The sequence below is a fragment of the Gossypium hirsutum genome, chromosome D06 (genome assembly GCF_007990345.1).
Source record: "Gossypium hirsutum isolate 1008001.06 chromosome D06, Gossypium_hirsutum_v2.1, whole genome shotgun sequence".
Lineage (NCBI taxonomy): Eukaryota > Viridiplantae > Streptophyta > Magnoliopsida > Malvales > Malvaceae > Gossypium > Gossypium hirsutum.
In genome coordinates, this window is record NC_053442.1 from 15,775,620 (window position 1) to 15,793,443 (window position 17,824).

The 17,824-nt window shown below is 33.1% G+C and overlaps 1 protein-coding gene across 2 annotated transcripts; it reads right to left on the reverse strand.

Annotated features, from left to right (window-relative positions):
* Positions 1 to 6,842: 6,842 nt before the first annotated feature.
* LOC107901025 (phosphoinositide phosphatase SAC3) lies at positions 6,843 to 14,948 on the reverse strand. Of its 2 annotated transcripts, XM_016826843.2 has the most exons (16): positions 14,161 to 14,948; positions 13,783 to 13,987; positions 13,525 to 13,690; positions 13,181 to 13,403; positions 12,994 to 13,070; positions 12,642 to 12,829; positions 12,447 to 12,544; positions 12,058 to 12,191; positions 11,774 to 11,902; positions 11,068 to 11,431; positions 10,460 to 10,581; positions 10,070 to 10,180; positions 9,131 to 9,319; positions 8,596 to 8,772; positions 8,074 to 8,179; positions 6,843 to 7,642 (listed from the first exon to the last, which is right to left on the reverse strand). In XM_016826843.2, exons 1-16 carry the CDS (start codon positions 14,272 to 14,274, stop codon positions 7,562 to 7,564), a joined length of 2,484 nt encoding a protein of 827 aa, XP_016682332.2. In that variant the 5' UTR covers positions 14,275 to 14,948; the 3' UTR covers positions 6,843 to 7,561. The 2 variants fall into 2 exon arrangements, with proteins under 2 accessions (XP_016682332.2, XP_016682333.2); XM_016826844.2 differs by lacking the exon at positions 8,074 to 8,179 and having other exon boundaries at positions 14,161 to 14,944.
* Between the last annotated feature and the right edge of the window lie 2,876 nt (positions 14,949 to 17,824).

Below are 17,824 nucleotides of genomic sequence, written 5' to 3' on the forward strand. Positions count from 1 at the left end.
TTGAAAAAATTTTGATATTTTTTGAAAAATTTCCTGAATACCCGGTTTACTCCTGACTTGTTTCTAATATAAATTTTGGGCCTCGAGGGCTTATATAAGGGACAATATGATTGAATATGATTGATTTCTGATATGAATGTTAAATGATATGAAATGCCTATATTTGATCTGTAAATTTTGGTAATACTCTATAACCCTATTTCGGCGATGGATTTGGGTTAGGAGTGTTACAACTAGTGCCACACGTCATATTTGCTACGACAAAGACTCATTTTTTTAAGTTGGTTCCTTGTGAAAAAGGGGAGAAGCTCTATAGGGCAATGTCGTGACTTCCAAGATCAATGGGAAGAGTACTGCGGTCTTGAAGATGACTTCTGGCAAAGAACTCAAGCTTCAGAATGTGTTGTATGTGCCTAATATATGGAAAAAACTTGTTTCTGGGACACTCCTAAGTGTACACAGCTTTAGGATGGTATTTGAATCCCAAAAAGATATTTTTTTCTAAAGTGGGAATGTTTGTGGGAAGAGGATATGTATTAAATGACATGTGGAAACTTAATGCAATCTCTGTAAAAACAAAGACAATGAATAAGAATGTCGTTCCTTCTTCTATTTATGTGCTTAAGTCATTTAATTTATAGCATGGTAGGCTCAGACATATTAATTATCATACTTTACGTAGATTAATTAATTTAGAGCATATTCCTTCATTTCATATTAGTTATAATCACAAATGTGAAACTTGTGTTGAGGCAAAATTAACAAGGTCTTCATTTCAAACTGTTGAAAGAACTACAGAACCACTTGGTCTAATACATAGCGATGTTTGTGACTTAAATTTTGTTCAAACTAGAGGAGGGAATAAATATTTTATTACCTTCATTGATGATAACACAAGATATTGCTACGTATATTTGCTAAAGAGCAAAGACTAAGCTATAGAGAAATTTATTCTCTATAAACAGAAAGTTGAAACCCAACTTAATAAAAAGATCAAGATGGTGAGAAGTGATCGTGGTGGTGAATATGTTGAACCATTTGGTGAATATTGTGCACAACATGGTATTATTCATGAAGTGGCACCACCATACTCTCTTCATTCAAATGGAGTAGCCGAGCAGAAAAATCAAACTCTAAAGGAAATTATGAACGCAATGCTTGGAAGTTCTGGGTTATCACAGAACATGTGGGGGGAAGCTATTCTATCAGCTAATTACCTTTTAAATAAGGTTCCCCGCAAGAAAAGGGACAAGACACCATATGAGTTATGAAAAGGTAGAAAACCTTTCTACAACTACTTGAAAGTGTGGGGGTGTTTTACGAAGATAATGGCTCCGTTACCAAAGAAAATGAAAATAGGTCCTAAAATGGTGGATTGTATTTTCATTGCCTATGCAGATCATAGCAATGCATATCGGTTTCTTGTGTATGAATCAAAGAATCCTAACATTCACAAGAAGACTTTCTTGGAATCAAAAAAGTCACATTCTTTGAAAATATCTTCCCTTGTAAAACTAGGGAAGTTGATTCAAGTTCAACAAAACAAACTTCAAAGACTATAGATGAAAATAGTTAAGACATTCAACAAGAGGTTGAAACTAAGATAGAGCCAAGAAGGAGTAAACTAGCAAAGGTGGAAAAATCTTTTGGATCAAATTTTCTAACCTTTATGTTAGAGGCTGAACCTCAAAGTATAATGATGTTATACGGTCATCCGAAAGCACTTTATGGAAATATATTATTAAAAGTGAAATTGACTCAATCATGCAAAATCATACATGAGAATTAGTGGATCTTCCTCCAGGAATTAAACCATTAAATTCTAAGTGGATTTTCAAACAGAAAATGAAAGCATATGGAACAATTGATAAGTACAAGGCTAGATTGGTTACAAAAGGTTATAGACAAAAGGAAGGCCTTGATTATTTTGATATTTTTTCTCCAGTATCCAGGATAACTTCTATAAGGACGATACTTGCAATTTTCGCCTTACGGAATCTAGAATTACATCAAATGGATGATAAAACAGCTTTCCTAAATGGAGATCTTGATGAAGAGATTTACATGGAACAACCTGAGGGTCATGTAGTTCTAGGACAAGAAAGGAAAGTTTGTAAATTAGTGAAATCTTTGTATGGGCTTAAGCAAGCACCAAATCATTGGCATGAAAAGTTCGATAATGTCATGATGATAAATGGCTTCAAGATTAATGAGTGTGACAAATGTGTGTATGTCAAAACTACCAACACTGGATATATAATCCTATGCTTATATGTTGATGCCATACTCATTGTTGGAAGTAACAATGAAATGGTAAAACATACCAAAGACATGTTAAATTCAAGATTTGACATGAAAAATATTGGACTAGCTAATGTGATTTTGCACATCCAAATCAAGAGGTCATCTGAAGGTCTCATATTGACTCAATCACACTATGTGGACAAGATTCTTGAGAAATTTAGCAAGTATGATTCTGGTATAGCCAGAACTCTAATAGATACAGGCCAACAGCTGTCCAAAAATAAAGGTGAAAGTGTTGACCAAGTGGAATATGCAAGGGTCATAGGAAGTCTAATGTACCTTATAAGCTACACTGAATCGGATATTACTTTCACTATGAGCAGTTTAAGCAGATTCACAAGAAATCTAGGGGAAAAGCACTGGAAAGCAATTGTGAGGGTACTGAGATATCTCAGATATACTCGAGACTACGGACTACATTATTCCCGAGATCCTATTGTTTTAGAAGGATTCTCCGACAGTTGGATACCTGATATTCAAGATACTAAAGGCACAAGTAGATATGTTTTTACTTTGGGAAGAGGAGCTGTGTCATGGAAATCCTCAAGACAAACGATTATAACCAAATCCACAATGAAATCTGAGTTTGTAGCTCTAGACAAATCTGGAGAAAATGCTAAATGGCCTCGAAGCTTATTGAAGGATATTCCTGACTGGTCAAAGTTTGTGCCCACAATATGCATATATTGTGATAACCAAGCAATAATTGGTAGATCACAGAACGTAATGTATAATGGTAAGTAAATCGTCGACACAATACCGTTAGACAACTGATCTCAAATGGAGTTATCTCTATTGATTTTGTAAAATCAAAAGATAACATTGCAGATCCACTGACTAAAGGCTTAAATCGAGATTAGGTTGATAAAACATCGAAAGGAATGGGACTAAAGCCCATGAAAATTAAAGGTGCTATGTGAAGGAAAACCAACCTAGTTGACTGGAGATCCCAAAATCTAGGTTCAAAGGGATAACCTACTTGTATAAACCTTATGAGGTCACTGTAGGGGTTCTTATCCCAAGCTCATTCCTATGATATAAATAGTGATTAAAAGTGGGATAGGTTAAGCAATGTTTTTAATGACCGTTGTGTGTTTTGGTGAGTCAAACAACATAAGCCACCTATGTAAGAGTGAAGTGGGGCCGCTTCGTGGAGACTACTAGAGCATAGTTCTCTCAAACTCTTGTAGAACCGGGAGATGGTCACAGTCATATGAACATACCCATGAGAACTAAAACCTTGCCATGGGGGTAGTTGTGTGAGGTATATCATCGTTTACACAAACGACAGAACAGTTCAAGGACATCATGTCTACTGGTCAGCTAGAAAGTAAATATACTTTCACAAGGGAAGGTTCAAGGGTTGATGCCTACCTATCCTATGCAACTATCGATCGTATATTCTGTCACCACATTGGGTCAATATTTTTCGTTAAAACTAACAATTTCATTCATGTGGAGGATTGTGCATGTTCTCGATTGGTAAATATGGATATTTGAATCATAAAATTATGGTTTTATATTCTACCCCATAAGACATTTACAACGGTATATCATATGCTCAAAATGGTTGAGTGATAAATGAGAAATTGATGCTCAAAGTAAGCCACTTGTGAATTATGCTGAGGAAAATGGAAAAGTTAGTTCCACATTAGTTAGATATCAAGTGCAGAATATATTTATATATATGAACCAACTTGGTGGTTATTGAATGACTAAGCTAATGCTCTCTCTCGTGCGCTGGAGGGTGCAAATCCAAACCCATCGGGGTTAGTGGCGTACCCGCACAATGTGGGCGACACGAATTGTCTGGACCGATCAGGCCCTTCTAGGCATGTGGATATTTTAGCCCAATACATAATTTTATTTTTCCTTACATTAATGGCTCCATTAGTAAAAAAAATTCCAAAATTTCTTTCATTTTGAATATTTTTTTTAAACCGAAATAATCTATAGGAGAAAAACACATTGAATTTTTCTCTATATTTCATGCAAAAATTTCGAGATATTTTCCCTGCATATTTCGAACTTGTTTTTGGTAATAGAAGAAAGCTAGGCTACAGTTCGTTGATCACTACAGTCGTGCTACTGCCGTGTTCATCTCATTGTTGTATCCTTGAAGACAGTCGACCAACGTTTGTCTAGCTCCAAAGAAGCGGTTGAATTTGTCTTAAGGAAAATGTGAAAACAAGTCTCAACTACCAATCGGATTTCTGCCTACCTACGAGTACACAATTTCGATCTAGTTTTATGTCCAATTTTTTTTTTCAAATTATATATATTGTTTTGGTTCGATCTTATGGTTTAAATAAATATTTTACATTATTGTTTATTTCACTAACGTATTTTCAACATAGATAACTTAAGAATTAATTTAATTTTTTTGAATTACTATTTAATTGATTGTAATTAAATAATGATGTTTAAAGTAAAAATTAAATTTAGTAGTCATCGTAGTTTTATAGAAGAAGAAAATTAAATTTATTTATTTATAAATTCTGGTACGGTAAAGTCGTTATGATTTTAACGAAATTAGAATTGGGTTGACAAAATTATTTTATTTTATTTTAATTAATTCAATAAATAAATTTTTAAAATAGAAAATTAATTATTAAATTGAATAAATTATATAAGTTTATTTAAAATTCAGATAACACAAATAATTATATTCAATACATTAAATGCCCATACTAAACCCATCCATATGATTAAAATGTGAACTTATCGTGTGGCTTTTCCACCAAACAAATTAAAAAAAATAAAAATATATATATTAGAAAAGTAAAAACAAAATTCAAAACAAAACTTTATTTTTTGTAAATGTCAAAACAGGAAATTAGTTGAACTCCATTACTCCAATTAAAATTATCTTTTCTTCATTTCATTATCATTAGTAGAGATGCTCATGAGTCGGGTTCGTACTAGGCTCATCTAAAAATTCATACCTATTTATTAGGCCCGGGCCCGGTTTGTCTCGAAAATGGGCCTAAAATTTTGCTCAAGCTCGACCCGGATAAAAATGCTAAAAATTGAGCCCGACCCAGCCCGACCGTATTAATTTTTTATATTATTTTTATATAATTTTTAAATATATATAATACATCAAAAATAATAAAACATCAAAATAAATATTTCCCAACAAATTGAAAATAAATTTTAAAAAATATGTAGACTTAAATAACACTAAGATAAATGCAACTTAACAATCAAATGCCTCTAAAATAATAACAAAATTAACAAATGTCTTTAAAATAATAACAAAATTAACAATAAATGAGTTTTATACAATATCCAAACAATAACAACAAAATAGTAACAACATAATAGTAAAATGATAACAAAATAGGGAGAAAACAACAAGAAAATAACATTTAAAAAAAAAGACCATATTTTTTATCTTTTAGTGAATTTGGACCGAGCCCAGCCAAAAATACATTAGTTTAGACCCTGCCCGTTTTTTAAACTGACCTTATTTTTTATCTAAACCTATTTTTCAAACATATATTTTTACTCAAACCCTCTCACATTTTGAGCGGGTTTTTGGACCAGGTGACTCAACCCATTATCAAGTCTACCTGCCATCATTGATCACCACTCTCCAAAGACCAATTTTACCAAAATGAATCTCGATTTTCCTAAAATTTTAAACTTTCTTCCTCTGGTTTTCACTTTCGATTATTGGGTTGGCCTAAAATTGAAGTGTATTACTCGTCTCCTTCTCACCGTTTAGATTCATCAAAAACTGACCCTAAAGTCCAGAAGCAAAGGAACTATTTACAATTTAAATTATTGTTTTATTTTAATCTTGTACATATTACATGCATTATTATTAGTTTCAAATCTTACATTAATTATTTATTGTATGTCATTTATAAACATACACGCGTTTTAAATATATAATTTCTCATGCATACGCGTGTAATAAAATTTCTAATGTTATATAAAAGCTTTGAAAGGAGAATGAATTTTTTTTTTATGTATAAAAATTAGGTAAGCAAAAGGCTGAATGAAAGAAAGTGAATTAAGATTATATTTTAGTTTTTTATTTTCACGTTTTTCTTTTTCTTAAAAATAATTAAATAAAAATATAATTACATAATCAACGTACATGTCAAATATTAGATATGATCCCACACGTCATGTTCTTTTTGCAATAAAATAAGACGAAATTCACCACTTATTATAGTTAAGCCTAAATAAACCATAAAAACAAACTGAAATGCAGGATGACAGTGAGGAGAGTAATGTTGGTAGGGGGGCAGGGTGGGGCTTAATTGAAACTTATGAGAAATGCTCTATTTGACCTTGCTGAGTATTGTTGAGGCAATATTCGACTATTGCAACCATTTATTTAATTTCTAATTCAAAATTAAAATTAGGTGATATCATGCAAGTAAACAGTTAATCATGAAAGAGACAAGAATCGATCTTCTACTTGATCCAGCAGCAGATGATATGGAATGAACATTTGAACTTAAAAAGAAGAGCTGCAAAGGGTGAGAAATTTAAAGGTTACGCCACTGCCTAGAAGATGTAGATGATTTTCCAACCAAAACCATACTATCAAAACAAAGATTGTTTTCAAAAACAATAATAATACCAAAAAAAAAATAGTTTTTATATATATGGAAACAAACCCCAGGAGGCCGAAAAGTTAAAAAGCTCTAGAACTTAGCAGCTCGCCATGAAGACAACATCAGTCCTATAACTGATTCTTTCCCCCCACCACCCCACGGATTACCTTTTAAATGCAACGTCGGTTTCATTATCATGTATTCTCTGTCTCTGGCCATGGATGAACTTAGAAAGGAAATAAAGAATCAGAGACCTTAAAACTCGGAACTGGAGCTCTTCGAAAAGCAGAAGAAAAATATTTACAAGATTGACTGAACTGAACTGAACTGAAACTGAAGCCCTATTACGTCCGTTTACCGATAAAATGAATTAAAGAGGGATATGTTGAGCTCCCGAAAGAATTTGTTTTTAACTCTTGACTATGTACTCTTTTTCTTGTAGGAGTATTAGTTTCTGGTCTGAGGTTTTTTTTTTTTTTTCAAGGAATGAATAGTAGTCATACATGGGGGGATTGGACTGGACCGGATCAGACTGCATGGGAGGTTATCTTACATAAGAGGGCTACTACAACAACTGCTTGCTTCTGCTTCCCCTTTTGACTCAATGCCTTGCATCACTGCGGCAGCTTGACTCACTGGAGTCATGGATGTCTGTCACTGACTTGAGGAAAACGAGCAAAACTTTAATGGGAAAGCATCTGTCCATAGTTAACCCACTGCACAAAACTCTCGGGGAATTCCTCCATTCCTGTCTGATGCATTCCCTATATAAATATATAACAAGGGTTAGGCATTACCGCAGCTGCAATTTCCAGTTTTTGAAGAGATAAAAGAGTATTCTCAATCCCAGTCTTAACATGTTTTTCTATTCACTCATAATTTGATATTATGATACACTACATAAATGGCGTACATAGAAGAAAGAAGGCGTCGACTTACTCTCAAAGAAAAAGATTAAATTTTGTTGAGATCGCTATGAAAGAATCGTATATAATATAACAATAAAATCTATATGGATGTATATAGTTATGGCAAACAAGGAGATGCCTCGGTATTATGAGATGTAAAATGTTATAGTTAGATTGATCACAGAACCTTGATTCGTATAGTGCATTTTTTATGTGACAAATCCATATAACAATGTAACCATCAAAGTAAGATTCAAGAGCTTTCTACCAGCATTACAACTACCAACCTTCATACTCGATCCATATTCACTGGTGGATGGGGTTGTTTCTCCCAATATTCCATTGACAACATTCTCTGATGAAAGCCCTGGAGAGCTTGTAAGTAGTGATGACCTGCAGATAATTATGATGATATCTGAAACGTGGTTTCCTCTCATAGGTCATGCAAAATTTATCCTGTAGTTCTATAGTAATTACGAACTCTATCCTTTTCTTCCATGTACAGCCTTATAAAACAAGTTGTTAAAGAGCAGTGCCCTTTTTGTGTGCAAGCATCGGTCTCAGGGAACATTAGGCTACTATTTCAAGATTCAAATTTTGGTAGTCAAGAGACTGGTACTAAGGCCTATCTGGAATGGAAACTGTGCTGTGGGATTGGGGGGCAACAGGTTCAGTTCCTAATAATAACATAAATCACTTGATTTTTTCAATTTTGTAGCTCTTTTTATTTAATCTGAACAACAAATGCTACTGCAGCATTAAAGGTTGAGTTTTGGAGAATCCAGGAAATACAGAAAAGGAAAATGTACCTCTCAAATGGTTCATCTTCACAAGAATTTCCTGAGGATGAAAGCCAGTCTAGGTCAACAAAGTTGGAGCAATTAACTCCACCCCCATGTTCAGAAAAGAAAATTTGTCCAGTTTCAAGATAGCGATCTCTTTGCACGTCTCCAAATAGCTGTCTTCGAGGCATAGAGGGTGTATACCTGCGCAAAGAATTTGAAAATATGCGTGTAAATCAAGAAATTTAATGGGACAACCATCTATAGGACATGCTACAGGTGATCCATTAATTACAGTAAACCATGAAACATGCAGATCCAACAGCTGATTCATGCAGCAATACTTAAACAAATCTTAGAAGTTATGAAAGCATTGATACAAAAGATTCTCTCAGCAAACCATATAGATTAAAGGTTGAAGGATCAATACAAATGAAACACAGCAGAATCAATACATATCCCAGCAGTTTATGGAGAATAGAAAGTTGAGGCCATCAATTAGAAACCAATGAAATTTCGAAGTAAATGACATGCAACAAGGGAAATTGGAAAGTGCTGGAACCTTGAACACGAGATATCACTTTCACAAGTTGATATCTCAGGTGATGACTCTGAAAGGCCATTACTTCCTTGTGATCGGTTGGGTAAAGTTGAATTGGTAAATTTCTCCTGCTTATCTTTTATGGCTGGCATAGGTGATATACTTTGACGAAGAATGTTTCCATCAGAAAATGATCTTTTGAAAAATGACCTGAAAATTAAGGATAGAAAGTGAAGTGATACACAGCAATAATCAGATGACTAAACACAAAGTCAAGAAGAAAATGAAATGCAAGTAACCTCATTTCCATACATTACCTACGTATTAATTCATTACATCAGATCAAGGATATGTGAAACTGTGAAAAAGAGTCATTTATTTACTTTTCTTTTTGCAAATTGGAGACCATCTGACCAAGAAACAGAGAATGCATCCTGTGGACAACAGCACTACCAAATCATCTGAGTACCAAGACTCAATTTTTATTTTTTATTTTTATTTTTGAGAGGGCTTTTTTTTTTTTTTTTGAAAAATTAAACTTTAAGTAGAAATCTTAATAGGCATGTAAAACCAACTAAATATAACCCCCTAACGAGCCTTTGAAGAAGAAAAACTCCTACAGGAATAATAAATTATATATTTAACTTCATAGGGGGAAAAACATGATGAAACACACCAAGCCAACACCAAAAGGCTTATGATGAAATATCTATACTAGATGCCATCATATAACTGTTTGTTTTGCACTCAAGTCCCAATGGCCCAGTCATAGTGGCTTTCAGTCACAACTCAGAACCCATAACCAGAATTTCCTAATTAATGAGAAAGTTAAGCATTCAAAACTAGAACTTGCAGGAAGCATGTTCACAGAGACGTTGTTCCCAAAAACAAATGGAGGATATTTGTAGTCACTACTTTATGGCTCTGGCATGAAACTTAAGGTTTTAATTAGAAAGCTACCTTCCATCTTCATCCACAGTGGTTTCCCCATTTCTTCCCCTATAATGTTGATCTGAACCCAATTCCCAAAGAGCAGGTTTACCAGGCTGGGGCTGGAAATGCCCAAGGAATCTGCAGAAAGAATTGCTTAAGATCTTAACAATAGCAAATCTTTAAGAAACGAATTGGAGATAACTACAAGAGAAATCCCAAATTGACTGAACTCCAAATAAAAAATGTGAGTCTTCTATTCCATTGCAGTAGAATCAAGGATGTATTACCCCAAAAAGGGCCAAAAACTTATATACATCTAAGTTGTAGAACAAGATACTGCAAGACCTCTCAGTATTAAAGTGAGACAGACAACAATTTTTACCCTGGACGTAATGCAAACTCAATACTGAAACTTACACATTAATTGCATCTTGTTTCTCTGCATCCATATATGCATTGCTATAATATCGTTGAAGTGTTCTAAAGAACTCCTGTGACTGGGTTGCTGCTCTCCATTGACCCCTTCTCTCCTGGAATATCTGCATGGTATAAAAAAAAAGAAAGTTAACTGAGATGACAGTATTTTGGCAGGCAGCAGAAGTACGTTATCAGAATGAGTGTCTTAAGTAACAAATATTTCCCTGGTCATCTATTTCTTGAAGTACAGATATTACAATCACAAATTTCTCAAAGGTTAGTTGATTTTTATATTTTGTAGTTTCAAATTTAGTGAACTCAGATTATGCCTACAAAAAGAGAGAAGCATGGGGCATAGAATGCAGTTAAGATTGGATTGAAAGGCTGAAAGAGCAGGAGTTTTAAAAGAAATTTTCAACTTTATTTCTATCAAATATTTGTCACAAATGTAGTTCTTGAGTAAAATAAATATTAAAACAGATATTTGGCATTGGCAGCTTCAATTAAAAAGAAAATGCAACCCGAAGATACTAGAGGCTAAAGAAGTACGTTATGTTCCAACTTTGGAAATTCTGCATGGTTGCAAGTAGCATCACAAGTCGGAATACCTTATTGTGAGCTGCAGAACCACCATATTGGTGCGCAAGTGTGTCACCCATTCTCTCATAAAAACCCATTAAATTATCTGCCAAAGGATCATTCAGATCTATCTTTGGGGTATCTTTAATCCCTAAAGCATGAAGCTGGTGTCCAAGAGCAGCCAATCCATATGCATACTGTGCAACATTTGTGCGATCCAGACAGTCTATACAATTGGTCCTAAGTACACCTCTTTGGAATGTTGGAGGCTTGAGAGAATGATTCCCATTAGTAATATTATTATATCCAGAATAGTTCCCCTCCAATCTGTACGCATCCTCATTAACATTGTTGAGATATTTATGGTGTGACATGTCACTATCATCAATATTCCTGTATCATAATTTCAGAACCAAAATGCCATTTTCAGCTTGTTGCAGATAGCAAAAAAAAAAAATTCAATATTTATAACAAGTCATTTATTAAAATTCAACCATATTACATTACACTATAAGATAGAAATCCATAATTCATAAAGCCATTTTTTTTAATGCAAGAATCTAAAATATAGCAAATTCAAAATTCTAACTTAAGGGATTTTAAAAAATGCAGACTTCTGAACTAAGGGATTTTTTTGGGTACCCACACAACATTCACTAGTATGTTTTGGACTACAGCCATATTTACAAAAAATTCATATATAAAACTCGAAGTTGCTGAATGTGGAAAACATACTCAACAGAAGGCCAAGCCACGCACTCCTCAGGTTTCAAGGTTGAAGTCAGCCGACAATAAAAGAAACCTGTTAGCATTAATGCATATGCAGCCACTTTGCCCAAGAGTAGCAAAACATTTGTCGCTTTGCTGGAAGGAACAAATGAAAGTTTATTTCTGTTGGTTAGGAATCAAACTCTAAAAAAAAATGAACCAATGCTAAAGAGCAAAGAGGAATATAGAGAATGGGAAAGAAAGCAAAATGCGCGTTAGTTTAGGGACCAAATAACAAGTGTATGGCATACCTCCGAGAATATTTGTGTAGATCCCAGTGAAGGAACCTCAACCGATTCTCCTCTGACAAATCTTTATTTATAACATCAATTGCATTTGCAAACTCTTGACGAAGAATCGACTCTCGAGGCTTTTTCTCTTGTGTCTGCTCATAAAAAAAAACAGTAATATACAGAATCTTATCATTAAATCAGTGATATCATAGAGCTACATCAAATTACTCCACTAGCCTGCCCCTTCCCCCCCCCAAAAAAAAAAAAAAAAACAAAAATTGTAGATTTTCTGCACGCATTATCTTTAAGAAACATAGCAGTTATGTAATAGTAAAACAAAATAAAAAGACTGGAATGAAGATGACATATAGCCGAAAAGGGATAGTGGGTGATATAATTATACTTACCTTAATCAAATTTAAAATAATTATAGGGTTGCCATATCTTTTGACAAGATTTTGAAAGTGAAGTCTGGTTGCTTCATAATTTTTGTCCTTCTTTGACACTGGGAAAAGAGAAAACAGGGTTAGTTTTCCTTTTCCTGAACAAAAGAAAATGCCTGTAGTAACACCTGAAGTACTCCGACAATTACAAGCACATACATATGATATCTGGTTTAAGATTCAATCGTGAGGTTTCTTGTGACCAAAAGAGCGGAATTGAGCCTCGGTTCTGGACAACAGAAGTTACTTCTGCAGGAAGCCCATCAGGGACATCCTCGAAGACAATCTGCTCTGTCTCAACATCATTAGCTACTCTGCCTTTTTCATTTACTCCTCGTTTTAGATACCTACAAAAATAATCGCATGCACATGCAGACAAGCAGTTTCAACCCATAACTATGTTACAGAAAATAACAATGGTATTAAGGATAACCAAGTTAAATTGCATCTCATAGTGCTCTACAATAACAAAACTAAGCTTTTTCCCTTTAATGGGGGACAACTTTCTTACCTGGTACCAGCATAGTGACGGGAGCGTCTTGCAATAAGCGTAAGTTTGAAGTCCCTTCCAGATACAGAAAGTGTGGCCTATATTCATGTAGCCCAATGTCAAACTATGATGCTAATAATCCAATAATATGCACAACAGGAAATAAAACATTAGCTAACGATAACTTAAAATGAGGACTGTCCTTAACCTGCTTAAAGAAGCCATACACCAATGCAACTGTCCATAAAGTATTCTGGAGATGACTGCGGATCCCTCGAGTTAGGAACTCATTCCACACAAACATGGTCTCATAAAGAACCTGACCTGGTTCATTATTACACAAGTTCTTTTGAAGACTAAGCATGACATGGTATGAATAGCTGAAGAAGAAGTCCTTTGTCAGATCAACCGTGCATAAGAGCTTCTTGTATCTAAATAAAAGACAAAACAAGTAATATCGAATTAAAAACTAAATGCAAAATGCACAATGGAAAAGGCACTTAGTTTGAAAAATGGAAACAAAGTGAATTAGCAAACAGAAAAGAAGAAGACCTATTCTCATCCTTAGAGTCAGCAATGCTTGTATTAACAGTTGCATTTGGGACAGGAATCATCTCAGTCTTTGAAACCGCATATACATTATGACCACGAATTGAACCAATCTGCCTTCTTTTTGTAATAAGCAGCATATAGTAAGGCCCCAAAAATTTAATAAACCCTAAAACATGGAACAATTTTTACGTATTAGATTAACAACATTTGAATAAAATTAATACTCCTAAAACCATAACATAATTTCAACATCCATACCAACAATGCCATAACAAATTGTAACGAATCTCAATCCACCGGTGGATATATTTCCTTCATGTATCCGCCTCAACAACTCAGAGCATTCACTCTCTGTATACGTGGTAGAGTCTTCCCGAATGTTCAGCTCGGAAGGATCAAGCCGGTCTATCTTTAACACTCTCCAATAAGTTCTACTCTTATCCCTTCCAATCATATAAAAGTTCTGTACACAAACACCAAAATAAAAATAAGTTCAACATCAAAACAAATATACTTCAGTAAAATTACATCAAAATCAAGTTGATAACAACGAAAATTAAAGATATCACAATGAGATCAAAGCAAACAAATAAATAATTAAAAAAATTAAAAAACAGAAATGAAAGAAAAAATTACCGATCGAGTTTCGTAGAGTCTGAATTTCTGCATAAATGTAGAAGTTTGAGATTGGGAGGAGCTCCCATGATTGTTAATATTATCGCAGCAATATTTTGCAGCGGAGGATTCCATGGTAAGCTTCTTTTTCCTCACCGTTGTTATTTTTCAATTTCAGGTTCAGATCTCCCCCCCGAGCCCCAGGCTCAGGGAATTTATCAGAAGAGCATGCACTAAAGATGGAACTTTCTCGCTATTTACCTTTGGTTTCCGTTGAGAGAAAAATCCATACCTCAATTCGGAAATTTACCTTATTCTTGCCAAACCACAATCGGTCCTCCTTTGCAAATAATGGAGCTTGGCTGCTTCAAATACAGCATCTTCTTTGCAAATCGAAAGAAGCAACAAGAAAACGGGAAACTCAGGAGACCTGGCTAAGGACGTTTGACCGACCTTTCCTAAACCCCTAACTCCAAGTATCTTCCCCTTCACACCCAAATGTCAAAGCCGAATTTACCCCAAATTCGACATGATTTGTGATCCTTCTCCAATCAGGGCGAAATTACAGAGATCGAAAATAAAATTAAACAAGATTGTATTTATATATCATTTTTACATATAAAAAGGGGAACCTTATCGTTTTTTCTTCTGTGCAGCGGGATAAAAATAAAATTGGAAGTTTATAAAAGAAGGGAAGATCGAGATTTTTTAGAGTTTATTTTTATTTTAGATGAAAAGGTAGCTGCTAGGTTAATATTAGTGATGTAGGAGCTGGGTTTCTTTGTTTTTTTTTTTTTTTTATTTCCTCTTAATCATGATGATGTCGTGTTTAAAACTATATCAAGAAAGGCCTAATTAATTAATTATATTATTCCCCTCTTCCACCCTTGTGCATCCCTCTACTTTTGCTTTCACTCCCTCTACTTCTCACACATTTTAAATTTACTCTTTTCAGCTTTGATTGCGATTACGTGTATTTTCTAAATCCCAATGCATCCAATGTCCAATTTGAAATGTAAACATCTTTATTTTGAATCTAGTTGGTGGTGTGTTTGTACACTAATTACATTCTCTTTTGTTATTTAATAAATTTTAATTTTCCTAAACGTGTTCAACTAGCATTGTAATTCTTAAGTCATATTTGGTAATAGAAAGTTATGAATAATATTTGAGAAAAAAAGTAACTAAAGTTATCAACAAATAATGGTAAGGCACATTGCACCTTTAAAGAGAAAATTTAGGTTCGAACCTTAGAGATGACATTATTAAAAGGATGGATAGTCCTGATTCTTGAATATGGAATATAAAAGTACTTACTCATCTAATTTAAGAGATTTTTTTTCTATCATATCAATTAGACTTCCATTGTTAAATTGAAATAGTTGATTAAATAGTTAAATTTTGAATTTTAAGGCAAAATGATAAATTTAACCCTTAAGTTTTATATTTTTTGTCACTTTTAAAAAACAATTTGGCCCTCAATTTTGTATAAAAAGTTGAATTTGATTATTAATCTTTTAAAGAGAGTTGAATTACTTTTTTTTTAACAAAAATCTTGATTAAAACTTTAAATTTTTGGAATTTTACAATTTTTTTTTAATTTTTTGAATATTTTTAAATTATTTTTTGGAGTGTCAAGTACACGTAAACTATCATGTGAGCTATCACGCTAACATCGTTAAAAGGCTAATGTTTTAATTAGTATTTTTGTTAAAAATATAATTTGACTATTTTAACATTGTTAACGACAAATTTAACTAGAATAATAAGAAGAACTAAATTGACAAATAATGTAAACATTAAGGCTAAATTTATCATGATGCCAATATGTATTATTGTTTTTTTAACTATTATTATTGAAGAAATCTAGGAATACAATCACAAATAATATACATTCCATCCATTAAAATAAAAATAAACTTAATATAAATACAACTAACTTATAATCAAAATTTATCCGAAACTAAATTAGAAAAAAAATTGTAGAATATTTACACAAACTCAAACTTAATTTTTAAATAATTTAAAATTTACCTACGCATAACATTTATACTTAATTATTATAAATTTAGTGTTTTTTTTTTATTTTTGAACAATCTCATTATACATTCTGATCATATCTGTTCTTTTTTATGTAATATGCCTAGAACTACCCATAATCTCTCCCCAACCCATATATAGGAGGATAATACGCTTCAACACACTCGAGTTCACATCCTCCTATATTGACAAACGAGTTAAGACTCAATCGACTAAATTTAATGTTTTATTTGTTTGCAAAATCTTTAAAATTTGATTTATATTTATGTTCTTATATTGACAGATGAATATATATAATTTAAAAATAATTAATCGAATGAGTGTTTTAAATAAAATAAAAAAAGAGGTTAATAAAGTAAATAGAAATCTAAAAATGATAATCCATGATAAAGATATTCATATGTTTTCACATATATAGTTTTTACGTCACATTGGAAATGATTGATATAAATAAAAAGGTAAAAAGGGTGGTTAAGGCATGGGGTTACTTCTGGCAAAGCTAGCTTGCTTGCTTTCCATTGGACTTGGAACATTGATCTGCTGTTGGTGATTTAATCAAATTGTGTGACGTGGCTCCATCAGCAGTTTTCTATTTTTTAATTACCTTTATGCGTGATGTAACCACCAAAAGCATGTGACTCGGACGCCCTCACTCAGTTCATCTGGACTCTAAAAAGCGCCCTTTTCTATTCGACTTTCCTGCCACCCACCCACCCTGTTGCCTTGTGTTCTCCTTTTCACAAGTATTCAAATTTCTAATTGAATCTATAAAATATCGATGTTATATCAATTTAGTCCTTTTATTAGTATAGATACCAGCTAAGCATTAAATATAGAGAATATTTGTATTACATGCTTCGTGAACAATTTAGATTTAACATATTAAAAATAAAATAGTATCATTAAAATTTAAGGCACTTTTCTTTTTAACTCGTGAGATCTAAGATATCTATGTATATATTGAAAATTTGATCAATATATTTTTAAAAAAATTAATAAAAGCCATCATCGATACAATATTGATTCTTAAATATTTTATTAAGATGTTTTGAAGTTTGAAGATCAAAACTACAATTAACCCTAATTCAGTATTTTTTTTATTAATAATAATGCAATAAAATGCTGTTCTAACTGTTGATGTTTTGATCCCATAACTGTCAATCTACAGGAAAGACAGATGCAACTTGAAGGCTTCCCGTATTTCGTTATCAACTCAGATGGAAAAATATATGTAGCTATAAATTCACAAGAATCAGAGGTCCGGGTGGCCTAAAGCACCAGATTTCAAATCTTGCTTTTCAACTTTGATACTTCAATTAAAGAAACACAAAATCCTTAATTATCTTCTTCTTCCTATAATTATGTTTGGTGTCACATTTTCTCCATTTTCAACACCTTTTCCCAGATTTTGGATTATTAATGGTTTGGTTCTTTCCATTTTCTACTTCTATTATTACTTCAACTTTTGAATATTATATTTGACTCTATTAAAAGTTTCAAGGGATTCAAGGAGTGAGCACGCTTCTACAAATATTTTTTAGTGGAATTTAAACCTGTACTCTTATATAGCATTTGTGAGTAAAATAGGTACCACTTAATTTAAGCGCTCCTTTTTTATCTCGACCAAATCAAGAGATAAAACTGA